The 27,372-nt window shown below is 39.9% G+C and overlaps 1 protein-coding gene across 1 annotated transcript in view; it reads left to right on the top strand.

Annotated features, from left to right (window-relative positions):
- Positions 1-366: 366 nt before the first annotated feature.
- The window catches only part of SHCBP1 (SHC binding and spindle associated 1), a 422,105-nt gene continuing 395,099 nt past the window's right edge, over positions 367-27,372 (top strand). The window contains exon 1 of the mRNA XM_053719355.1: positions 367-507. Coding sequence (XP_053575330.1) covers positions 432-507 — 76 coding nt within the window. The 5' untranslated portion in view covers positions 367-431. The remainder of the gene's footprint in view (positions 508-27,372) is intronic.

Here is a 27,372-nt window from a genome sequence, read left to right as displayed (position 1 = left end):
CAGTTTTCTGCTAGGGGAATACCTTGTACCCATGTTAGATACTATTTCTTTTTGTATTACAGTATATTACTTTATATAATAAATATAATGATTATACTATAAAGTGAGAGCTTGCTATTTACTGTGATCAATGTGTTGTCGGCTAGTAGCCCAGTTTAATATTTATTATTGTGTTTATTTGCTAAGGTCCAAGAGTACCTTCTTTCGTTTCATTGCGATACGTTTGTTATATACCTGCCATTTAGCACAAGGTGGCGCACTCATGTTTAAGCAACTGGAGAGTCAGTTTGGAACAGAAGTGAACGACTCGATGGAAAGGTTTGGGAGATAGTGGTGCTGAAGGTATGCTTTGACGTCATAGCCTGGCAGCAAACCGGGAAAATTTGAAAGTGTATAGCGCGCTGGGGGCCGTGGTTAAAGGCAACCGGGAAATGGAAGTAATACTTGAGAACGAGGAGGTACAGGGCGGCGGACATTCGCTTGAAGACCTAGAGGATGTCAAGCAGGGTAAGTAAAAATGAGCTACAGCATTGGTCGTGTGAAAGCAGCCGCTGCTGGGCGAGACTGGAAGTTCGTTATAACCGCAAATGTGTTGAAACATCTTTCACTTAGACACATTAGTTATGATGTCTGATGTGAACCACGTAGAACCATAGGGTGATCATCCCCGTCTAAGTGCTCATCATGAATTATGTTTGATGATTTGCTTGGTGTGCTTTGTATATAGTTATTATACGCCAGAGGGAACCTCCTCCTCCCTATTGTCACTGTAAAAGTGTTACTGTATGTAGCATTATGTGTTGCTCATTTTATGGCACATACATGCGATACAACTAACTCTTCTACAATTACAGTAGTTCAAAATGTACTAACAACCCCTCTGCAAAATACATTCTGAAAGCTGCTGTCACAGCTGATAGTTTTCTGAAGCCTTTATATTTACAGGAAATAGCCATTACCCCAGAAATTATTTGTTATTATTGAATATATATATATATATTGTTAGAACAGTTGCTTTTTAACACATTCTTTCCTGTCCTGTTTTACCCATGTTGTATGTACTTCTTGATCTGTCAAAGCAGAGTACTTTCATTTCAGGCTGTCTTGCAAACAAATGTCCTCTAAATGGATGCTAGCTCTATAAACATTTGTGATAACACATGCTGCTACATCATTTTATTTATTTAGTACACTATATCTTCTTGTAAAATAAGCAAGCCATTTGAGTGTTTTAGGTGTATGCATCCACACTGCTGACTGGCAAAATACAATCTCTTTCAGTGTATTATTTCATAATGCATGTGAGCAAATTTGCATTAAAGGCATCCCGAGGAGGACTGTTTGGGCATTTGACTCCAGAGTAGTCCCCCAGTGGGAGGTTTAAGGGAGTGTAGTTTGGTGTAAGGGGCTGGCCTGAAGGGAGATTGAAATATGCCAGTAACAGGCCTCTACTTTTCTGGGCTAGAAGCTTGCTTTGTTCTCTTGATATCCTTTAAGAGTAAAGCTTGGTAGGCGGATAGAAGCTTAGGAGTGTGCACATTTCCTTACCATTCTATGGCAGCAATATTGTATTTATGTATAACATTGCTATAAACAATGTCACAAATACTGCTGCCAGATGGCTTGAGACATGTGCATGCTCCTTAGCTCTTCTTGGATTGTTCTTTAATAAAAGATACCAAGATAATTAAAGGGATAGAAAGGTAAAAATGAAATGTGCATTTTAATTTGAAAGATAAGACTTTTTTGCAATATATTCCCATTAGCAAAAATGCTTGTACTAAATGCTATTACTGTTTTTCAGTGGCATACTCACATATCCTGTGAAGTACCGTTCACCAGTATGCATACACTAACTTAATCAGATGGGTGGCTGTTGTGTGTATTGCCTCTGAAAGTGTCATACAAGCTACTGCTGGCTCTCTCAGGTGTGGTGTTTGAAAATTAAAATTGGTTATTAAAATATTAATAAAATTCATAACAGAAGTAAATTAGTAAGTTGTTTAAAATGTCATGCTCTATCCAGTCTATTTAAAGGGATAATAAACCCACAATGTTTTCTTCTTCATGATTCAGATAGAGCATGCAATTTTAAGCAACTTTCTAATTTACTCCTACTATCAATTATAATTAGTTCTCTTGCTATCTTTATTTAAAAAGCAGGAATTTAAAGCATAGCAGTTGGCCCATTTTAAGTTTAGCACCCTGGATAGCGCTTGCTTATTGGTGGCTACATTTTGCCACCAATAAACAAGAGTAACCCAGGTTCTGAACAAAAAATAGGCCGGGTCCTAAGCTTTACATTCCTGCTTTTAAAATAAAGATAGCAAGAGAACAAAGAAATTCAAAAGAGAGAGAACAGCACTCCATGAGATAGAAAAGAAGCTGGAATAACTTCCATGCATGTTCATTTTTATTGTAACTCCTCAGGGTGCACGTTCTTTTTGCACACTATGCCCCTTCACAGAGAAAAAAATATCCTGAAGCATATCAGTCTGACCCTGCCCAATGACAGTCCAGCGCCGAAATACCAGGCAATTCCTCTCTGAACAAGGGAAGCAACAACCCCAGATGATCGTTTCGGCCTTCTGTGGGCCTCGTCAGTGAGGTGCAGTTGTATCTCTCTAAGGGCAACTGTGCATGGAGTCCATGTCTGGTTTCCCCATTACTCTTAGGCTGACCCAAGAACAATTTGCATAAAATTCGAAAGAGAGAGAAATGATCGTCTGGGGTTGTTGCTTCCCTTGTTCAGAGAAGAATTGCCTGGTATTTCGGCGCTGGACTGTCATTGGGCAGGGTCAGACTGATATGCTTCAGGATATTTTTTTTCTGTGAAGGGGCATAGTGTGCAAAAAGAACGTGCACCCTGAGGAGTTACAATAAAAATGAACATGCATGGAAGTTATTCCAGCTTCTGTTCTATCTCATGGAGTGCTGTTCTCTCTCTCTCTTTCGAATTTTAAACAAAGAAATTCATAATAGGAGTAAACTAGAAAGTGGCTTAAAATTGCATGCTCTATCTGAATCACAAAAGAAAAAAATTGGGTTTAGTAACCCTTTAAGTCACAGGTTTGTATTTTTTTTTTTTTTCCTGTCAAAACAATATTCAGAATACCCATGTGCACATTAACTCTTGATTGCCATGCTATCTACAACAGCGATTCACTCCCTAGTTTGCCTGGAACGCATGCACTTTACCTTTTTGTGTTGTGCTGTACTAATACCTAGTGCAGGAATATGTGTAGTACACACATGTTCAACCTCAGGCCAAGGGAGTTAGCAAGAAATGCAGTTATTCTGAGCCATAACTTCCTGAGGGATTTTACAAGATTAGATATCTTTTTGCTTTTTAAATTCATTATGAAAAAAGTCATTTCTACAATTTAACACCTTAAACTAATAAGACGTGTATATATATACGTTTTGCAGTACTTTTGCCTGTAGTACTGCAAGACGTTTGTATATGTATGTATGTGTGTGTGTGTGTGTATATATATATATATATATATATATATATATATATATATATATATATATATATATATATATATATATATATATATATATATATATATATATATATATATATATATATAAACACATAGAACATGAAGAACTCCAAAGGTCTTTCATCCAGGTCACCTTTATTAGTGAACGTTTTCGGATATATATATATATACACATACATACATACATACTGGACCGAATCCGGGATGCACTTGGCTGAAAACTGATACTGATTTTTTGTCCATAATTAGAGACAATTAAAAAAAAGCCCACAGTTTTATATCTTAAAACAATAATATGCTACAGCTACACAATAATTTTACCAAGAAAAAAAAAAAACAGGCAAAAAATGCCAAAATGTTTCTGCAACCAAAATTTTGGTGCATCCCTACTTAAAACAATTATAAATACCAATATACTGTATTATTCTTCATTTAGTTCTATGTAACAGAATCATATTTAACATGTTTTTTTTTTTTTTTAAACCATTTATCCAAATAAAGTATAGTCCTAGAAAAGTCATTATATGCAGAACAGTAAGAAGTCAAGTAATAAACTTAAACAGCAGCTCTAGGCTAGCATCAAATTTGAAACATGCTACACAATAACATGGATGCATTTAATTTTTGAATAGAACCATTTTTAAAATATGTGTAAGAGCAAAAATGCTTCTAATAAAAGCTATAGCTGCTTCAAATGTGTATGTATGCAACATGCACCAGCATTTAAAAATACAGGATTTGCTGAGAGTGCCTACGGTGCTTGTATTGTCGATTAATGACTCAATTTGTTAATTGCTGACATGATACAAGCCCCACTGATGATCTGAGTAGCTGCAGTATTTAAAATGCTGGTGTACTGAGTATATAGCTATGCTTCACATGCACGTGCAGAGAAAAATGTTAACACTTAAACAGTAATAACTTTTGCTAAAAGCATTTTGCCAATGCATGTATATTGCAAATATGGTTTTATTCAAAGATGTAATTCATCTATGTGCATTTACATTTTTGACTGGTGTGTCCCTTTAAGTTATAGCCAAGAGCTGAAGCTTCAGGAATCTGCTGCTTATGGAGCCGGAGCTCGATCGTTGCTCCATATGAGGGCAGATACCTGATTGTTACAGAAGGTGACACCGTGTGTGTCACCATCTGTAACGATCTTCAGCTGGTGCCGGCAGGAGGCGGGTGGTGGTTGGGCAGCTCAGCAGCGGGAGGGAGTGAGAGGGCCCTAAGCTATAGATTTTTTTTTTTTTTTTTTTAATAAAGATCAGGGAGGGATGGGGCAGCCACACTGCAGGAAAGTATTTTGGGGGGGGGGGGGTACTAAATCACGATCTCGGTAGGGGGGAGGTGGTAGTACCACTACACTACAGAAAATAAATAAATAATAAATAAAGAAATAAAGGGGTTTATAGGTACTGGCAGACAGCTGCCAGTAGCCAAGATGGCGGCAATAGTTAGGGCAGTGGAAGTTTAGAGAGCTATTTGAGGGGGGATCAGAGAGGTTGGGGGGTTAGGGCGATCCTACACTGCAGAAAAAAAAAAAAGATTGAAGAAAAAAAAAGTTTTAAGATGGGGTTCACAAGTGCGGGGGAGGGAAGAGAGCTGTTTGAGAGGGATCAGGGAGTGGGAAGTGTCAGGTGGAAAGGTAATCTCTACACTAAAGTTAAAATTAACCTTACTTCTTTCCTAATTAACCCCTTCACTGCCTGGAGTAGTAGAAGTGTGCAGCGCAGCTGCAATTAGTGGCCTTCTAATTACCGAAAAGCAATGGCGGTGAAATGATCGTATTTAACGGTGAAATGGTGGCATGAAATATACCAAAATGGGCCTAGATCAATACCTTGGGGAGCTACTGCACATGTAAAATTCAGAGTAACAGGCCCATTTATCAAGCTCCGTACGGAGCTTGAAGGGCCGTGTTTCTGGCGAGTCTTCAGACTCGCCAGAAACACAACTTATGAAGCAGCGGTCTAAAGACCGCTGCTCCATAACCCTGTCCGCCTGCTCTGAGCAGGCGGACAGGAATCGCCGGAAATCAACCCGATCGAATACGATTGGGTTGATTGACAGCTCCCTGCTGGCGGCCGATTGGCCGCGAGTCAGCAGGGGGCGGCGTTGCACCAGCAGCTCTTGTGAGCTGCTGGTGCAATGTTAAATGTGGAGAGCGTATTGCTCTCCGCATTTAGCGAGGTCTTGCGGACCTGATCCGCAGTGTCGGATCAGGTCCGCAAGCCCTTTGATAAATGGGCCCCTAAGTGCTATTCCATTGTTTTTGTTGATTATGCCATTCCACTGTATTTAAAGGGGCACACAATATTAAACAACTTTCCATTATCTATAAATAATGTGCACAATCTTTTTATATTTACACTTTCTGAGGCACCAGCACCTACTGAGCATGTGCACGATTTACAGAATATACGTATATTCATTTTGTGATTGGCTGATGGCTGTTACATGTTGCAGTGGGAGAGAAAATATAAATAACTTTAAAATGTGTTCGAAAAACATCTAATACTCATATGAAATTCAACAAGTGCTTTTGCATTGTCTTTTTAGTATGCATTTGCGGATTATGATATTCTACTTTGTTTAGTGGTCCTTCAAATAGACACACAAACGCACAGTGACTCTTGGCTGCCAGTAACACATACAACAGTTTTACTCCTTAAAGGGACACTCAAGTCAAAATTAAACTTCATGATTCAAATAGAATGCAATTTTAAACAACTTTTCAATTTACTTCCATTAACAAAATGTGCACAGTTTTTTATCTTTACACTTTTTGAGTCACTAACTCCTACTGAGCAGGTGCAAGAATTCACAGCATATACCTATATGCATTTGTGATTGGCTGATGGCTGTCGCATGATACAGAGGCAGTGGAAATAGACATAACTTTACAATTTGTTTAACAAAAATCTACTACTTATTTGAAGTTCAGACTAAGTGCTATTGCATTGTCTTCTTATCATGCATTTGTTGATTATGCAAAGCTACATGGGGACATGGAACCTAGTTTTTGTTTGTTTTGTTTTTTGATTTAGCTAGTGTATGTATGAGTATATGTATGTGTGTGTGTATATGTATACAGTTCAGACTAAGTGCTATTGCATTGTCTTCTTATCATGCATTTGTTGATTATGCAAATCTACATGGGGACATGGAACCTAGTTTTTGTTTGTTTTGTGTTTTGATTTAGCTAGTGTGTGTATATATATGTATGTGTGTGTATATGTATACATACATACATACATACATACATACAGTGCAGAATTATTAGGCAAGTTGTATTTTTGAGGATTCATTTTATTATTGAACAACAACCATGTTCTCAATGAACCCAAAAAACTCATTAATATCAAAGCTGAATAGTTTTGGAAGTAGTTGTTTTTTTTTTTTTTTTTTTAAACTTTATTTTTGAAAATGTTTCCACAGAGAAACTTGAACAACACCACACAGTTGTGCACAATATTTAACATAGTAAGACATGATGTAGGCAACAAAGTACGGTCTCGTCACCATAACAAAAACTGCTTAGAGTCCAAAAGTCTATTCTTGAACCATGTGGGGTGGCCAAGCTCCGTGTGTTAATATAACATTTAAATAAACAAAACAACAAATAAAACAATACAAAAACATAAACGGTGACATATATTGATCATTGGTATTAGTTGGGTTGCATACCGTTGGGCATAACCAGGCGTATTAGGGGAGGGGGAGAGATGAACAGGGAGGCGTTGTTTGTACAACAATGAAGTTACTTATTAACACTGGTGTAAGGCTCTTCATATGATCCTTTTTGTTGTACCTATTCAGATCCCTTATGCTGGATACTGGAGTATGCTCTCCGTAATCTATGAGGTAGTCGGGTGCGATACTATCAATAGTAAGGGAAACAATGTTAATACCATTTTATGTATGAATACTTATATGCATATGCATCTGCGGATGGGTTTAGTCAGTGGCCCTAGGCCCAGTCATTCAGGAAGTTAGTCACTTGTTATGTCAGTCATGTTCTGTCAAGTATCTGTTTCAGGGCTCAGCGAGCACCATCGACCATGTAGGTTTTCGTTAAGCATGAATATAGTATTTTGAAAGGGGCGTAGGAGTCTTTCTCTTAAGTCTTTCGGTAAATATAACAAGTACGGTTCCCACTTGTTTATAAATAATTTTATTCTGGCATCGCGGTCCCCTTGTGCGTCTACTTGTTCTATTAAAAGCTGTTGATACACTGCGTGAGTCAGTTTTTTGAAGGGGAGTTCCCTGTTTCTAGCCCAATATTGTAACATTAGTTTTCTGGCCATTAAGACAACTAGGTTAAAGAACTTTTGGCATTGAGAGGGTAAGTCAGTGTCTTGAAAGAAGAGTATGTTTGCTGCGGCCAAAGATATGTTAGTTTTGAGCATTGTTGACAACCAGAATTTAACTTTGCCCCAGTACCTTTGCAATTTGGGGCAATCCCAGACCAGGTGTATCAGGTCCGGTGTGGGAGCCATACGCTTAGGACATGTATTAGATGCCTCTGGGATCCATTTCGCTCTAGTTTTAGGTGTGATATATGCCTGGTGCAGGAATTTCACTTGTGTTTCACGCAGGTTTGAAGACAGGGTGGCTGCTCTGACTGCTTGTATGCTATGGGTGATTTGTTCCTGCGTGACCTCAGGGATTCTTTGTCCTTGCCATTTAGTTACTATTTCCTGCAATGTCTGTGTCTCATTGTGTGCTACTATTTGCTTATAGATAGGTGTAATGGAGTGCGTTCCTTAAGTAGCCAGGTTGCAAAGTGCAGCTATCTTAGTTAACCCTGGCGAAGTTAGTCCTGCAGGTAGGATATTCTGTGCATAGTGCCTACTTTGAAAGTAGGCGAATCTGTGCGTGTTGGGGAGAGTGTATTGGGCTTGTAGGTCAGAGAAGGTGAGTACCTGATGTGTGGTAGGATTGAGTAATTGTGCCACCATCTTTAGTCCCTTGCGTTCCCACATTTTAAAAACTGCTGTAGTGTATCCTGGCATGAAATTGGGGTTGCCCTGTAGAGGCAGATATTTGCTGAATGTGAAGTCCATTCCCCATATTCTGCAGAGTTTAGCCCAGGCCCTCATCGGATCCCTGAATAGTATGCTGTGTTTTATATGCGGGGGGAGGGATGAGAGCTGTGTGTGTGGCAAGAAAGCTGGGTGTATTGGTGCTAGTAAATCACCTTCTATGGGGGGACAAAAATAGTCTGATTGGGACAACCATCCCACCACAACCTTGATCAGGGATGCCCAGTTGTACCATCTAATATTGGGGAGGCTAAGCCCACCTGAGTGGATTGGCATTGCCAGTTGAAGTCTGTTTATCCTTGGTTTCCCTTGATTCCAGACAAACTTGCCAAATAGGGTTGTTAGACCATTGAGATCCCGCTTTGTCATTAGGAGAGGGAGCATCTGAAGGGGGTAAAGCAACTTTGGTAGGATAATCATTTTTAAAAGATGGATCCTACCCGTAGTAGACAGGGGTAGGTTTCTCCACCCCTTCATTTGATTGTGAATGAGGGTTATTGTATTTTCTATGTTGAGGTGGTATAGTTTGTTAGTGTTTATATGCAAGTGGATCCCTAGATATGTGAAGGTTCCTTTGGTCACTTTCAAGTCTGTGCCCTGTAATGGATTTTTTTGGGTGTTAAGCAGCCATGTTAATTCAGATTTATCCGTGTTGACTTTGTAGCCCGTGAATTCCCCAAATTCGTGTAGCATGAGCAGCAGTTTGGGTACATTAGTGTGTGGGTTGGGGACATATAACAAAAGGTCGTCGGCATACAGGGATAAGTGCATTATCTGTTTATGGATTTTTAAGCCTTCACTGAATTGGCGAATATAGCATGCCAATGGTTCTATCGCTAAATTAAAAAGCAGAGGAGACAGGGGGCAACCCTGCCTGGTTCCTCGCTCTAGAAGGAACGGTTAGGATAGTTGGCCATTAATGATTATAGAAGCTGAAGGTGACGTGTATAGTGTTTGGAGCACGGTAAGGAAATTCCCAGATATGCCAAACTTTTCCAAGGAGGTGTACAGGTGGTCCCACTCTATTCTATCGAATGCCTTCTCGGCATCGATGGCGAGAAGGCACGCGTCAATGTTGGGTTTCTGTGTGTCCATGTAATGTGGGTTATTATAATGAGATATAACAGCTAGTGTCTTTCTGATGTTGATCACTGAGGTGCTGTGTTTGATGAAACCAGTCTGGTCAGGATGTATTATGTTCGGTAGTCTGTTTGCTAACCTGTCTGCCAAGATTTTAGTGAACAGCTTGTAGTCGCTGTTGAGCAATGAGATCGGTCTGTACGAGGAGGGTTGTGTATGGTCTCTGTGTGGTTTCGGAAGTATGCAAATGTTGGCATCTGTAAACCTCGCATCTGGCGCGGCTTTCCCTGATAGGTAGGCAGAATATGTAGTGGCCAAGGTTGGGGCTATGTCTGTGCTAAGAATCTTATAATATTCAATTGGTAGAGAGTCTGGGCCTGCCGCTTTCCCTAGTTTGGAATTTCCAATAGCTCGTAATACCTCTTGTGTATGTATGGGAGAATTCAGGCTGTCTCTCTGAGTATCTGACAGCTGGGGTACTTTAATTTTTTTGCCAAAACATATCCTTATCCACTTTCCTGATGTTTTGCCTGGTGTACAAGGATTTGTAATAAGATGTGAATACTTGCATTATATCTTTAGTGTCTGTTTTGAGATGGTCCCCTGACTTAATGGCTTTTATAATGGATTTGGGCGTGTGTAGTCTTACTAAGTTTGCCAGCTTTGTTGCCATGGCGATAGAACCTGCCTTGCCTGTGCAAGTTAAATTTATGGTCTAGAATCTGTAAGTGCGTGTCTCTCTGTCTTTTTTAACCGTGTAGTATCTTTGGCGATTGGTCTCTGTAGGGCTTGCTAGGTAAGCATTGTATGCAGTAGTTAGATCTGAAAGGAGTTGTGTGGTAACCTTCTTTTGGGATCTAAAATGATGGGCTGTATATGCTGTGATTTTGCCTCTGATGACCGCTTTAGAGGCATGCCAGAACAGGTCAGGGTTAGGTTTGTGTTGCTGATTATCCAGGGTGTATTCAAACCAATATGCCTTTAGGTGTTGTTTAAAATCTGCATTGGAGTATAAGTGTGAGGGAAACCTCCATTTTCGTTCTTGGGATTCTGTTCTGAAAGGTTGAAGCGTTAGTCGTATGGGGGCATGATCTGAGATCGTAATTGGAAGGATAGATGTGTTCAGTATGCTAGGGGTGATTTGGGGGGATGTGAGGAAGTAGTCTATTCGGGAGAAAGTATGATGCGTCTTAGAGACACACGTGTAGTCCCTTTGGTCGGGATGTTGAGATCTCCATAAGTCGTGTAACCCCAATCGGTCTCTAAAATTAGTTATGATTTGCGTTTCTTTTCTGTTTGGAGTGGGTTCCCTTCTTTGTGCTTGGGTGTGATGGGTCAAAAAACCTGTCCAGAGGGAGGGCTTGCGCCATGTTGAAGTCCCCACCAACTATTACTGGTGAATCCGAATGTAGGGCAATGAGTGACTGGAGGGATGACCAGAAGGCCTGGTCAGAGTGGTTTGGGCCATATACATTACATAGCTGGAAAGTGCTGGTGTGAATGTGAAGCGTGGTGAATATAAAGCGGCCTTGTTTATCAATTTTGGTGTTAGAGAAGGTCAGTGGTAGGTTTTTTCGTATTAGAATTGCTACCCCACGCTTTCTCCCCTCTGACGGCGAGTACATAATTTGTCCCACCCATCTAATCTTTTATGTTCTTCTGCGGTGAGATGTGTTTCCTGTAGCAGTGCAATGTCTGCATGGATGGAGTTAAGGTACTGGAGGATTCTACTTCTTTTAGTTGGGGATGTTATTCCCCCTACATTCCAGGATATCACATTAAGTTTCGTGGTCATTGGAGTAATTTGTGGGGGGGGTGGGGGCAGCAGGTATATTTGTCGGTGGGGGGGTGGGTTACTTCCACCAGTCGTGTGTGTGTAATGTGTCAAGAGAGAGGTGGAGGTGAGACAGGGTGTTGGTTTGCATGTTGCATGATATGCAGTGTGATGGAGGGAAGGACTCACAGGCATCGCTGAAAAGTAATCGATCTGGGTTATTCATCTGAGGTCTAAGTGTCAGTCTCCAGTCAACCCATCCGCCGAGCATAACAGCCATGCCCTCTGCTATAAAGAAAGGAAATTGATTAGTTAATACATATGACATTGTTGAGACATATAGGTGACGGGTGTTTCTGGGGTGGTGCATCATAGGGGTCAGACTTTACACTGTAGTTTAAGGCCAGAAGGGGCACCTTGATATTGAATAGGCAGAGCAAATACGCAGTCCATTGAACATTACAAAATTTGAAAATAAAAAAACAAAAACAAAAATGAACACAAGAACAAAAACAATAAAACACACAATAACCAACATTTTCTACAAACTTATTTCTTGGTGTAGTAACAGTCCCAGGATTGAGAGGGTGAGTTCTCTGAGGAACCCCCTCCTGAGGCGGAACAGCGTCTTGAGGAGTGGTGCTCCAAAGAATAACCACAGTAGTGATGTGGCGTTCCTCGGCCGCCAGTGCCTCTTGTGTCCGGAGACACCTATGTCCAGAACCTCCCATCTTAAAAAGAGTCTTATATGTATGTAAGTGAGGGAAGCGACATGTTCTATGGATCAGTTTGTTGCTGTTTTTCTTTTTCTAGATAAGCTTTCAATTCTTTAGGGGAACGGAAGAGCTTGGGATCCCTAGGGGTCTGTAGCCTGAGTTTGGCGGGGTAAAGGAGTGCAACTTGCCTACCTTCTTCATATAGTTGGGAGCAATAAGGGGCGAATTCTTTGCGCATTTTGGATACATCTGCTGAAAAATCTTGAAATAGCAGGAGTTTTATCCCCTCATAGATGATATCTGCCTTGTGTGACCTGTAGGCCCGTAGCAAAGTCAGTTTTTCTTGGTAGTTTAAACATTTAAATATGACCTGTCGGGGTTTTGTGGCATTGGCAGTAGAAAGGCCGTTGTCCGGGCCGATGCGGTGTGCTCTTTCCACATCTATTGGAAGGCGATCCGGGTCTATGCCTAATAGTCTGGGAAACGTGAGTGCTGTGAACTCCAATAGATCTTTGTTCTTGATGCTCTCTGGTATTCCTATTATACGGAGGTTATTGCGTCTACTACGATTCTCCAGATCGTCGACTTTGTCTTGGAGCGCCTGGTTTTGGCGTAGTAATTGTCGGAGGGAGGTAGAAGTGGTATCTTGGCGGTCTTCCAAGTCTGAAATCCTCTGTTCTGCCTGATTCATCCTTGTTGAAAAATGGCGCACCTCACTAGTTAAAGTGTCCATGCCTGCCTGGAGAGATTCCATCTTAGGCAGGAAGAAAGATTTTAGTTCTTGCATGAGGTTTGTGGAATCACTAGCTGGTAAGTGAGAGGAACTTGGTGAGGGAGGGTTGTCAATCTGCGCCTCTGTGGCGTGTCGTTGTCTCCTATCTGCTTGTTTAGACTTTAAAGTCATCTTGCTCTCAAATGCACCAGAAAGAGGCTTGAAATATTTGTCAACCTTCATATGAAGGGCAGGAGAGAGGGAGAGTATAATAGCAAAGTTCAAATGATTTTATTTTCAGCGTTATAGCTTTATGCCTTTATGTGGCACTGCTGAGCTGCAGTCGGAGGGCAGCTTATATGATGTGTGAAATAGCTAGTTGGTATAAAAGTTGTTAAGCCACGTGGGTGAATCATGCAGGCCTTGTTTGTGCTTCAGCGGCACTTCAAAATCTGGTTCTTTCCCAAAGGAAAAAGGACAATCTTTATTATGGTGCAATTAGCAAACCCTCATACAATCTGTCTCTGTGCTGGGGTGTCGGTGGGTATGAGAGATAGAGTCCCAAGGAGTGGCAGATAGTCTGTATAGTAATAGTGCACCTGTTAAAGCTTTGTTGTGGTGAAATAAAGCAGGTGTTGCAAGCCTCCCCTGTGTGCCTTTCTCTTGCGGTGGCCAGTTGTGCTCCTTCCACAGTGAATGGTGTCTTAAGTGATTGATTGCAGAATAGGTGCTCCCAGCTAGGTCTGTAGATTAATGGCTGTGAAGTGGGTTTCTGTGTAAGTACTTCCCACCATTGTTGCCTGCCTAATTATACGTAGGTAATTTAACCCCCTCTGTGTGACAGATCTGTGATGGGTATAGCAGGTCCTGAACTATTGTGCTTTGTAATGTAGTGAAGCTCCTCTGCACTCACCCTCCTTTCCGATTACTTTTGTGATAAGAGACAGGGCTTTCACAGCTTCCGATAAGCTGCTGCGTGTCTTGATGCGGGAGGGCCGCGATCTAATATGGCGCCCGCGGCTGGTGTCCCGTTGCGCACTTTCAGTGCTTCAGGGGGCAAGGGCAGTTGTCGGCCCTTCACACCACTTGGCCGGTTGAGGATGATGTGTGGGCAAAGGTGTCCGGCAGCAGATTAAAGGTTTTCTCAGAGCTCAATGTACGGAGCTCCTTCTCTGCTCTGCCGATCCTCAGCTCCACCCACCGGAAGCCTCGGAAGTAGATTTTAGTTTGTTTTTAGTTATAGCTATTTTAGGGGGCTATCTGTGTGTGCAGGTGACTATTACTGTGCATAATTATTAGGCAATTTAACAAAAACAAATATATACCCATTTCAATTATTTATTTTTACCAGTGAAACCAATATAACATCTCAACATTCACAAATATACATTTCTGACATTAAAAAACAAAACAAATCAGTGACCAATATAGCCACCTTTCTTTGCAAGGACACTCAAAAGCCTGCCATCCATGGATTCTGTCAGTGTTTTGATCTGTTCACCATCAACATTGCGTGCAGCAGCAACCACAGCCTCCCAGACACTGTTCAGAGAGGTGTACTGTTTTCCCTCCTTGTAAATCTCACATTTGATGATGGACCACAGGTTCTCAATAGGGTTCAGATCAGGTGAACAAGGAGGCCATGTCATTAGATTTTCTTCTTTTATACCCTTTCTTGCCAGCCACGCTGTGGAGTACTTGGACGCGTGTGATGGAGCATTGTCCTGCATGAAAATTATGTTTTTCTTGAAGGATGCAGACTTCTTCCTGTACCACTGCTTGAAGAAGGTGTCTTCAAGAAACTGGCAGTAGGACTGGGAGTTGAGCTTGACTCCATCCTCAACCCAAAAAGGCCCCACAAGCTCATCTTTGATGATACCAGCCCAAACCAGTACTCCACCTCCACCTTGCTGGCGTCTGAGTCGGACTGAAGCTCTCTGCCCTTTACCAATCCAGCCACGGGCCCATCCATCTGGCCCATCAAGACTCACTCTCATTTCATCAGTCCATAAAACCTTAGAAAAATCAGTCTTGAGATATTTCTTGGCCCAGTCTTGACGTTTCAGCTTGTGTGTCTTGTTCAGTGGTGGTCATCTTTCAGCCTTTCTTACCTTGGCCATGTCTCTGAGTATTGCACACCTTGTGCTTTTGGGCACTCCAGTGATGTTGCAGCTCTGAAATATGGCCAAACTGGTGGCAAGTGGCATCTTGGCAGCTGCACGCTTGACTTTTCTCAGTTCATGGGCAGTTATTTTGCGCCTTGGTTTTTCCACACGCTTCTTGCGACCCTGTTGACTATTTTGAATGAAACGCTTGATTGTTCGATGATCATGCTTCAGAAGCTTTGCAATTTTAAGAGTGCTGCATCCCTCTGCAAGATATCTCACTATTTTTGACTTTTCTGAGCCTGTCAAGTCCTTCTTTTGGCCCATTTTGCCAAAGGAAAGGAATTTGCCTAATAATTATGCACACCTGATATAGGGTGTTGATGTCATTAGACCACACCCCTTCTCATTACAGAGATGCACATCACCCAATATGCTTAATTGGTAGTAGGCTTTCGAGCCTATACAGCTTGGAGTAAGACAACATGCATAAAGAGGATGATGTGGTCAAAATACTCATTTGCCTAATAATTCTGCACTCCCTGTATGAGATAGATAATATATAGATGATAATATATATATATATATATATATAGATAATATATATATATATATATATATATATAGATAAAATATATATATATATATATATATATATAGATAATATATATATATATATATATATATATATATATAGATAATATATATATATATATATAGATAATATATATAGATAAAATATATATATATATATATATATTAATATATAGATAATATATATATATATATATATATAGATAATATATATATATATATATATAGATAATATATATATATATAGATAATATATATATATATATATATATATATATATATTAATATATAGATAATATATATATATATATATATATATATATATATATATATATATATATATATATATATTAATATATAGATAATAAATATATATATATATATATATATATATATATATATATATATATATATATATATATATATATATATATATATATAGATAATATATATATATATAGAGATAGATAGATAGATAGATAGATAGATAATATATATTTCTATTATCTATATCTCTCCCTCAGTTTACGCCGGGGTTAGGTTCCAGAAGGAATGGTTGTAAATTGAAACCCAGTTTATAATGTAAGTCAATGGGAAGTGAGGGAGATAGGTTCCAGGCCCCTCTCAAAATTGTCATAAGTAACACCTAATACATTATTTTTAAAGCTTTGAAATGAAGACTTTAAATGCTAAACAGCAGTATAAACCTAATAAAATAATCACACAACACAGAATATATAATTACACTAAGTTAAATGAACAAAAACATTTGCTAAACAGCATTATACACCTAATAAAATAATCACACAACACAGACTTTACTTGCATTTTTCTGAAACAGTTCTTTCTATGCATTCCAATCTGGACTGATTTATAGATAGTTAGATCTTGTTCCTTTGAAATCTGCTCAATAGCTCAGGTCTGGTTAAACTGATTAATTTCAGCTTGCTTGGCTTTGCTGCAACACAAGCAGACAGCTCCACCTACTGGCTAATTTAATAAATGCACTGCTTCTCAATGCTTTTCAACAGCAGTCACATGACTGGAAAAAAAGGTTGTTATTCTGAAACGGTGTAAATTGAACCGTTGTAAAACGAGGGCCACGTGTGTGTGTGTATGTATGTGTATATATATATGTATATGTATACCTCACTTTACAGCGCTTCGCTAATACAGCGCTTTGTTGAGCTAAAGTTCAACCTCCAAGAATTTTGAAACAGTGCTGTAATCATCGTGAGATTGCGAGAAAGGTGACTGGCACCATTTTGTTATGCTTAGATCACTCTGTTTACAGCATTACAGTGCAATCTGTGTCTCAGTGGTATAGTCTGACAAATTGTACTACAGTAATTGTCACTATTTTGCAGTTACAGTATTTATTGAATACTAATTGAATGCTGTGCTAGTAGTAAACTAAACCTAGCACTATTGCACCCAGGGCATATGAATAGACCGGTCCGGTCGCCAATGGCGAGTAAAAATTCTTGCGGGCAAGTAAAATTTTTAAGTTATCAGCCCGAACGGCGACCTGACATTTTAAGTGGGATATAAGAAGCAATAAAAAAAAATGTCAAATTGCATTCCACATATGCGCACACACGGAAATGGAGGGTAGAAATGGGAGGTTCTTTCTGTTAAATGCTTTCAAAGACCTCCCCTTATCTCCATGGCTCTTGGTCTCTTCCATGTCAGTTGCTACTTCTCACCTCTAAGGTTGTATGCGCGGGAAGACATCCTGCTAGAGAGGTGAGTGTTTCTTCTCTGTGTGTGTATGAACAAAGTATGGGTTAAAGTGACAATATAGTTATGGTAGGCAGCTTGCTAATGTACATTATGCTGAAGTACTCCAGGGTCCTCTGCAGTACTTCAGCACAATGTACACGAGCAAGCTGCCTACCATAACAATATAGAGCAGTGCACTATTTTCCTGGACGCTATTGATGCTCCAAAAACTGACTTTACTAATTTGTAGACAACATACCATCTCCATGCACCCAGTCAAATCTGCTAGCGTGGCACTGACAGTCGCGCTAGTAGTTGAAAGGCAGCCGGCAGAAAAGGGGAAAAAAAGTATTTTTAACATGCTCGTTATGTCACTGTCCAGCTACATGCAGTACCACTCAAAGCGCTATAGGTTGAAGGGGGGCAGAATTAAATATACTTAGTCAATCGTAACCCCACATATGATGAAGTTAAAAAAAAAAAAGAAGCTCAATTATATATATATATATATATATATATATATATATATATATATTTTTCCCTTAGGGGAAAATAAGTCAAGACTGTACATACAGTTTTTCAAAGATAATATCCCTGTTTTTTTCTACCTGGTGATAGTAAAATATTTTCTAAAGTTAAAGCCTTTTTATTAATGTTCAAGTCCCAAATAGTAAGCAGCTTGCAAATCATTCAAATTGGGACCTCTGTCTGCAATGCATGTGAGACTACAATAACACTATTTATATTGCCTTTTTACATAAGATATATACACATTACATGCAGATATGCACGGGCGACTAAAGTTTCTTGCGGGCTGGTAAGTTTTGTGATTTACTAGCCCGATGGGCGAGGGGAGTTTTTTGGTATTCATAGGCCCTGTGCACCCCTAATATATGTTGGTTCAAACATGTTTTCAAGTCTTTAAACACACTGGCAAGTGAAAAGAAGGCTAAAACTGCCTTGTTTCACTTTAAGGCGGTTTTCACTTTACAGCGGGGCTCTGGTCCCTAACCTGCTGTATGATCGGGGTATACCTGTATATATAAATTTTAAATAAACTTTTCAATTTAGTTCTATCAATCAATGTTTCTTCATTCTCTTGGTATCCTATGTTAAAGGAGCAGCAATGAATCACTGGGAGCCAGCTGAGCACAGGTATATGCAGTGACAACAGGTATATATTTGCAGCTGCCAATCAGCAGCTAGCTCCCACCTTCAAAGCCTACCAAGGTAAATTAGAAAAAAAAGAACTAAGCAAATTATATAATAAAAGTAAATTGTAGAGATTTTAAAAACATTTGGGGAGTACTTGTGTATGTCTTTTAGGGATAACTGCGTCTAAAATAAATCTCACCTTAATTAATACTGCAGTATTCTTTAGTGTGCTTGTTCTGTATAGACTTAAATGCAGTATGAATGAATACTGTATTTTCATGAATTTATAGCAAAGGGCAAACTTTGCAAAATAACACAAACCTTGGCATTTTAAAAATGTACGTTACTGGAGATAAATGTTTCCATTTGAGCTTCGTTGCTAAAGAAAACATAAGTCACTGCCAGTCTGTTCTGCCAGAGTAGCATGAGTGGGGTATGCGAGCTGCTAGTGATGAATGTTTTCAAAATCATAAAACGGGCAGAATGTAATGACTTCATTTACCAAGACTACATCTGCTCTGTATGCCTGAGTCTGACGTATATTTACTGACTTTGTGCCAAGCCATTATGAAAGACGCTGCTGTAATCGACTGCAGGGCAAATGAAGATTGTATTGACTTTCTCTTGTAAAGATTTGCAAAGAATTAATTGGAGACAGGAATATAAAAATAAAGTTGTTTGCAAGGTAAATGAGCATATGAAATATCTGTGCACAGATCAACAGAGGGTTTTTATGTTTGTGTTCAAACAGAAATAGCCACAGAGTTGCAGTGTGTAGCTGTTTTATTTTTAGCTTTGGAACATTGTATAAAGTAGCTGCAGAACAAGATCTGAAACAGAAGCGTCTTCTGTTAGTTTTTTTTTTTTTCTCGGAAACTTACAATTCCCCCCCCCCCCCCACCATATTTTGTAGTAATTTAAATCAACTACCTCATAGCTGGTTATTGGAATGAAAGTGATCAATCTAATTCTAGAAATAATATTAATTTAAAATATATTACAGGAAGATTAAAACTGGTTTTCCTAAGGTTTTTTTTATGCACATTGTGCACTTTTACATGTTGATCAGTATTTTGCATAATTGTATTTATCTTTACATTTCTTCATGTTTAAAGGGGAATTTTAGTGTAAAATAAAATGCTCTATTTTGTTACAGCAATTTATAGTCAAATTATTATAATTTTTTTTTTTTTTTTACTATATGTTTAACTTCTTTAATATAATCATGTCACACACCCGAAAACCCCATTCTGCATCAGGTGAGGATACAGTCAGTGATGGGAACATATCCTCATCTAGAATTACAAGGTTAATGGGACATTAAAACCAATTTTTCAGGGGGGCGGAGCCGAGCAAGATCCAGCATGGTCGCAACTATCCCCTTGAGAGGAACATGTAGGACTTGGGAGACGCCTTACAAAACCCCAAACGACTCGCGGAGCACGGCAAGGATAAAGGGGAACGTCTGGTAGAATGAAACGGGCAACACCACCCTCACACTGCCTACCTTAACTCCAAAGCTGAAACGGGAGGGCTCCATTTTCTTTTAACAGCGCAACATGTGGCACATTAAATAGACAGCCACTACCACCACAAGCACCACAATACCGGTCTACGAGTACAGAGCTTAAGTAAAGCGAATGAGCCCAGATGTGAAGAGACGACTTCTAGCCCACAAGACATCCCTCCAATAGCCAGTTGTCATGATATAGTCAGAGGCAGGGACATATCTAAACACAGATTGCACATTGTGCAATGCATACTGCCTCATTGTTACCGGAGCCTCTATATACAGGGGAAAAAAAACAACCAAAGTAATAAATCGGGCATCACCACATAGCGCAATTTTAACTGTGGCAGTTTAACTACTGTATATACCCTCTCATATTCATACACTACATAACGGTCTAAAGGCCTTATAACCCAAGCATCTCCATACTTTAACATTAACAGGACAATCCAAGCTGTTAAATTAACCTGCACAGATTTCCTGAAAAGTAGCTAAGAAAAAGAATCGAGTAGGGCACAAACCACAATGTTTTATTAAATAATATAACCACAATGTACAACCACCTTGCAGAGTGAGCTTTACCATTCATACAGGCATTGTCTGGAGATCACCCTGTAATATACCAATTTCAGGCAAATAGAGCTCACAAGCCACGCTTCTGCAATTCAGTCTATTCAGGGTTACTTTATACATCGCACTACCCATAAGATGCACACATGGCTTCCAAGCGTCTAACAAAATCGGACAAATCCAACAAGGCAAACACGCCGTTGAGCTCTATAATTAACTCTTATTTCAAAACACTAGAGACGGCCACCATTGTGACTCCAGATCGCCTCAATCAGAAAACAGTAATGATGGAGAAGACGCACACTCCCCACACTCTGAGGATGATCACCCTTTAACAAGGGCTGACCTACGCTTCCTACCATCTAAAGAGGATTTTGCTTCTTTTATGTCACAAGTTAGCCAACTAATCAAGGATGGTCTGGCAGATGTTAAGAGACATAACGGACTTGGGTAACAGAGTCCTCCAACTTAAAGAACATGCTGAAGAAATGTCTGAATCTTCTAATTTAACTAATATGCAAAACCAACAACAGACCATTGAAATCAATCAATTGCAAGCACAAATTGAGGATCTGGACAACCGTGGCCGACACCAAAATCTTAGAATCAGAGGGATCTCTGAAAGCATACTTCCTGCTGCGCTTCCACAATACATACAAGATATATTCCGATTCCTTCTAGACAGCGAAGAAGTCAACATCTCACTAGATCGTGCATAGAGCACTAAGGACCAAGCCTCGGCTACACCGAGAGATGTTGTACTACTTTGCCACAGTTTCAAGGATAAAGAAAAAAAAAATAACAGCAGCCAGGAAGAAAGCTCCAATCAAAATAGATTCCCTCCAAGTATTCCCAGCCCTCAGCCCTCTCACCTTATCTAAAAGGGAAGAGGTTGGATTTCTCACATCACACCTGCGAGAATTGGGAATCCCTTTCTCTCTAAGTACTGAAAGACAATAAGGAAGCCATCTATAGAGATCATGAAGATCTTGAAAAATTTTGTTCATAACTGCATATACCACAACCAGCACTCCCGCAAACAAACGAGGGAGTGTTCGACAAAAAGCGCAAGACCACTACTTCAGCAACTAAACAGCCGATCTCTCACATCAAAGACCCACCATGAGACTATACCTTCCCCTTTTATGGTCTTTCAAATTATGGGTCATTCTGACCGAACCAATGTTCTCCCCCGTGCAAGATGTATGTATAAATATTTGCACCCTATCCCTCTCTTCTCTGCTCCTTGTCCCTCACCACGGAAATGCATAGAACCACAAAATAACCCAACTCTTTCCCCTCTCCCCTGGGTCCTAAAATCGAAGAACTTACAGCACATTCCCCTCTATAGACTCTCGAGGGGTAGCTGTAGTAGTAATCTTACACTATGTCCCCCCTGAACATTCCTAGAATATACACTAAGACCCCTCCAGGGTCGAGTTTATTTTTTAAATCACCCTTGTCGGGGCCCTGTTCAAGGTTTAAAATTGTTCATTGTTTAACTGTTTTTTACTTCGTTACTTGCTCACTCATTTTAGATACTATGCCTGGTTGATTGCTCTTGTTCAAGACTGTATAGATAAAGACACACTGCTTGCTTTTTTTTCTACCCATATCTGACCCCTGGAGAAGGAAAATACCTATAGCAGATCACGTTAAAGGTAAGACACTTCATATTTCACTTTCTACAGACCACTCACACAACAGACATAATGGGCACTAGAACACTACAAATAGTCTCACAAAATGCTAAAGGTCTTAACACCCCCACCAAGAGATCTGTCGCTTTGCGATGGTTTTCTAAACAGAAAAGTTCTTTAGTATTCATTCACGAAACCCACTTCCCTAAAGCAAATTAACCCACATTCTCATCCAGAGACTTCCCAGTAGGATTCTTTAACTCCAATGGAGGGGAGGAGGAAAGGCACCTAAGTCTCTGATTATATCAATGTTAGCTCTATTATTATATAAGAGAAATTAATATCATAAGGGACACAACACCAGTAGTGCCGTCGTCTTTTTCTCTCTCCTCTCTATATCGGACAATTCCAGTAGCCCTGGTACATCAACTCTGCCCTTTTTAATTTTATAATCACAATTTTAACAAAAAAGCAAGGCAGTTTAAAATAGCATTTTAAATATGCACAGTATATCATCAATCAAGTGCCACATTGCAAAAGGTCTGCACAGACAGACATATTTTACATGGGTAAGGGGCTTCAAAAAAATATTCTTTGCTCTGAAGAGTTACTGGGGGGGGAAAAACATAATACATGTATCCAATTTAGGATAGTTGTTGGAGGTCTATTTACAGTGTGAACTTAAAGTGAAGGTCAATTTTGACGAATCAGTGCCCGGTTTTTAATAATCCTATTAAAAACAAGGGCACTTTAATTCATCAAAATTGACATTTCAAGCATTTTCTTCAAAAACGTACCTTTTTAAGGCTAGATTTATGAAAGCCCTACGGCTGCAAGTTCTCTCAAGAACTTGCTCGCCGTAATTTATCAAGCAGCGGTCACCAGACCGCCGCTTCCCTATCCTCTTCGCCACTTCTAAGGTGGCGAAATTCAATCTCCTTGGTCTAGTCAGACCGAGGAGATTGACAGCTCCTGTCCGCGCTTTATTGGCTGTGCACGGGCAGAGGGCGGGATTTGCGCTCGTGTGCAATGGCGAATACCTGCGGCTAATTTCGCCCCGCCACAGGCGAGCTGAGGCGCGTATATGCGCTCCTGTCCGCCTCGGCTTGAATAAATCTAACCCTAAATCCTGAAAACTGCTCCATCGATTCCCCCGGCCGTCGGAAACCTCTGCTTACATCAGAGATGATGAAGCCGGATTAGTCATTTTTGCGACGGGCGGAAGAAGCGCTGCACCTTATAAGCACTCCTGCAAGCACTAAGTTAAATTACTCATTGGACAGGTATGTACCGCCAAACCCCCTGCTGGCCACTTTTAAAATAACAATTAAAAAAAAAAAAAAAAAAAGCGTTGGCACTGCTTCGGTCTGCTTGCCTGCAGCAGGGCTAAATGTAAAAAACCCCACAAAAACACATGCACGGCGCACGGAACTGCATGTCCCGGGCATCGGGCGACGGGAATTGCGCATCCCTGCACTTAGGCTTGATTGACACATGGAGGGTACAACACCCAATTCAATGAAACTACACATTTTACTCACAACCCTGGTCCATGTACTCCAGAATAGACTACATATACATTGATAAATCTAGCCTCTCCCTCCTCAAGGATACAAAGAGAGGCCCTACAGTGTGGTCTGACCACTCTATAATATCTCTAACAATGGAGTGGCGGAACGCCCCAATACATCCATTTATTTGGAGATTAGAATTTTTTTTACTACACCACCCCCCTACACTACACTCATTAACAACCACACTGCAGGAATATTTCCAGAACAATAACACAAACGTTTCTCCACTCGCTATCTGGGAAGCTTATAAAGCAATGTTACGCGGAGAATGCATTAAACAAAAGGCATTTCTTTAAAAATCATACGATATTGAAGTACGTTCCTTGACTTCACAAATACACATACTGGAGCTACACCTCAAAAATTTCCCAAAAGTCCCCACCACCTTAGCTTTCCTAACATCCGCAAGAAATCCAACTCAAATCCATACTATACAAAAAGGCACAGAGGAAAATGCTCAAAAAAGTATTTCTATGAGGGAAATCGATCAGGTACACTCTTGGCAAGAGCACTGAAAGATAGATAAGCCCTTACACATACATTGAATTCTCAATCTGATGAACATATATATGATAGTAGAACCATAGCTGACCACTTTAGTAACTTCTTTAAGCAATTGTACAACCTTGACACCAACACCTCCCCGTAACACTTGACCAATATGCTAGAATATATAGAAAAAGCTGACCTGCCTAAATTGACCCTTGACCAGATCGCTGACTTGGAAAAAAACAATATACCTGACAGAGATCACAACTGCCATTACAGACCTCCCTTCCGGTAAAAGCGCAGGCCCAGGCGGCTTCACCAACCTCTACTACAAAATTTTTAAAAATATCCTAGCCCCACATCTACTAATGCTTTTTCAGACTATAGACAATAACTCAAAATTATCCCCTGACTCGTTAGCTGCTCACATCACCGTTTTACCATAACCTAACAAACCACAAGACCCGAGCAGCTACCGACCCATCTCTCTCTTAAACACGGACATTAAGATTTTAGGCAAGATCTTCGCTAATCGTATTAAACGCATTTTTAACAACATTATACACACAGACCAAGTGGGCTTTGTGTCATGCCATGAAGCAAGAGACAATACGCTTAGGGCCCTAACATTGACCGCCTACGTTAAATACCATAACATCAACTCAGTGCTCATGTCTATAGATACAGAAATAGCATTTGACCGAACCAACTGGCAGTTCCTCATAACATTTAAATCAAATCTTTAGTCTCTATACACAACCCAGTGCTAGAGAAAAAAGCAAACAGGGATTGTCTAATCCCTTCCCAATCCACAATAGAACCCGTCAAGGTTGACCCCTTTCCCCAATACTATTTATTTTAATGATGGAAGTTTTGGCCTCCCATATTCATAAAAACATTTTAAGGAATTCCCTTTGGCCCCCTTGATTACAAAATAGCTTTTTTGCTGACAATATCCTCTTCTCTGTTACCTCCCCCTCACTGTCTATCCCGGCTATACTTCAGGAGCTAGACAAATTTGGCCAATTTGAAAAAATTTTGGTTAATAAACAAAAGTCTGAAATCTTAAATATTTCATTACCCAACTCAGAATTCCAATCTCTTTCCTCAATATGTACATTGCTTCTACAATCAGAATCTATCAAATACTTGGATACATATTTCCCCTAATCAAGGCATCCTCTTTGATAAAAATTACAACTCATTACTAAACAACGCACAAAGGGACGTCTCAACATGGGCTAACAGACCACTTTCTTGGTGGGGATGAATTCAGGCAATAAAAATGACTACCCTCCCTAGAATACTATACATACTGCAAGCCCTGTTGATGCAAATTCCCAACTGGTTTATAAAATGCCTACAAAGCACCATTAATTCCTTTGTGTGGGGAAAATGCAAGCCCAGAGTTAGTAGATACCTTATACAGACCCACAATAAATGGAGGCCTAGGCCTCCCCAAAAAAGATTATCTAGCGGTAACTTTGCAGTTGCTTCTAGATAGGCATAATGCTGGAACATGCAAAGCCTGGGTTTCACTTGATTCCCATATACTTAAAACCCCATTGGTTTATGCATTGTGCTGGGTACCAAATGAGCTGCGCCCACCACAATGTCAACACCTTGAAATCCATAAGCACCTATTTAAAAGTTGGGATAACATTATTTTCACTAGACAGCGCATAACTACCAGCAGATCCCCCTTATTTCCAATAGTGTTAAACGCAGAAATGGTGGAAGGTTTCGATAGGGGATTCAAGAGACTGACTGAATGTGATTACACGGTTCCATTAGCTAACTTCTTAGAAGCAGGTAAATTATTAGATAGAGATAAATTGACAGAGATAGCAGATGGCAGATTTACCAGTTGGTTAAAGTATGCACAATTACACCACTTCGTACACACTTTCTCTTTTAAAGCAGACCTCTTAAGACAACTTACAACACAAAGGTATTGCAATACAAAACTCCTTGTCTACCTCATGCAAACTTCTTCAGCTCACCTTAAAACAAGTTTACCGCCGTACACAACAAAATGGAACACAGACCTAAATAACCAATTGGTTCAGGGAGCATGGAACATAATTTTCAGACTAACTAAGAAATCCTCCTCATCCCCAAAAATATTAGAGTTAAATTACAAAATCCTTCTCCGGTGGTATCTTACCCCGTTGAGACTAAACTCTATCTACCCAAACACGTCCCGCAGATGCTGGCGGGGTTGTGGAGAATGTGGCAGGCTACAACACGTGGTGGCACTGCAATAAAATACAACCCCTTTGGACAGCCATAGAACTTCACTTTCAGCGAGTTCTTTCTGATAACTTCAAACTCACTCCTAGCATCACACTGCTAAATGATCTGGCTAAAGTACCATGCAGACTTAAATCACTTTCCCTACAAATAGGACTTAATAGCGCAAAACTACTAATTACTCGCAACTGGAAAACCTCAACCGTTCCCACTAAGATTATGTCGACTGGCGAGGTTAACGAGCTTCTCAATCTTGAGCAGTATGGTTTCCTTAAACATAACAAACTAACCTTCCTCCTAGACGCAAAATTCATTTGGGAGGGGTCACTCCTGAACCCCACTAACACATCAAACACTCCCCCTCCTGCTACACATCGCATGCACACCATAATCCGCTACCAGTTCGGGAGTGCTACTTCCCCCAGAGGGTCAGTGATCCCTATCCCTCCCTCCTTTCACCTCCCAATCCCACCTTAAGATCCTTTGCAAGCAGCGCATCAACACTAATAGCCTTGAAACTACTAAGGTCAGTGTCTAGATGAACATACTGTATACTGTTTATCACCATAGCACAAATTAGGATTAATCCTAATAATAGGATTAATGTTTATTCTAAGATACCCTCGAAAATTTGTAAAATGACACAAAACTTATTTCATTTGAGAAATGTTTATTTTCATTGTCTTGTATCCTACAAAGAATAAACAAAACATTTTTCTTTCATGATTCAGATAGAACATACAATTTTAAACCACTTTCCAATTTATGCCTATCACATTTTCTTTGTTTTCTTGTTATCCCTTGTTGAAAAGCAGGAACGTAAGTTCAGGAGTGTGCATGTGTCTGCAGCACTATATGACAGCAGTTTTGCAACAGTGTTCTACATTAGCAAGAGCAGTAGATGCCAGCACTATTTCTGGA

This window comes from Bombina bombina, chromosome 1 (genome assembly GCF_027579735.1).
Source record: "Bombina bombina isolate aBomBom1 chromosome 1, aBomBom1.pri, whole genome shotgun sequence".
In the NCBI taxonomy this organism is placed as follows: Eukaryota; Metazoa; Chordata; class Amphibia; order Anura; family Bombinatoridae; genus Bombina; species Bombina bombina.
The sequence above is the reverse complement of the archived record's forward strand: the minus strand, read 5'-3'. Positions and strand labels throughout refer to the sequence as shown.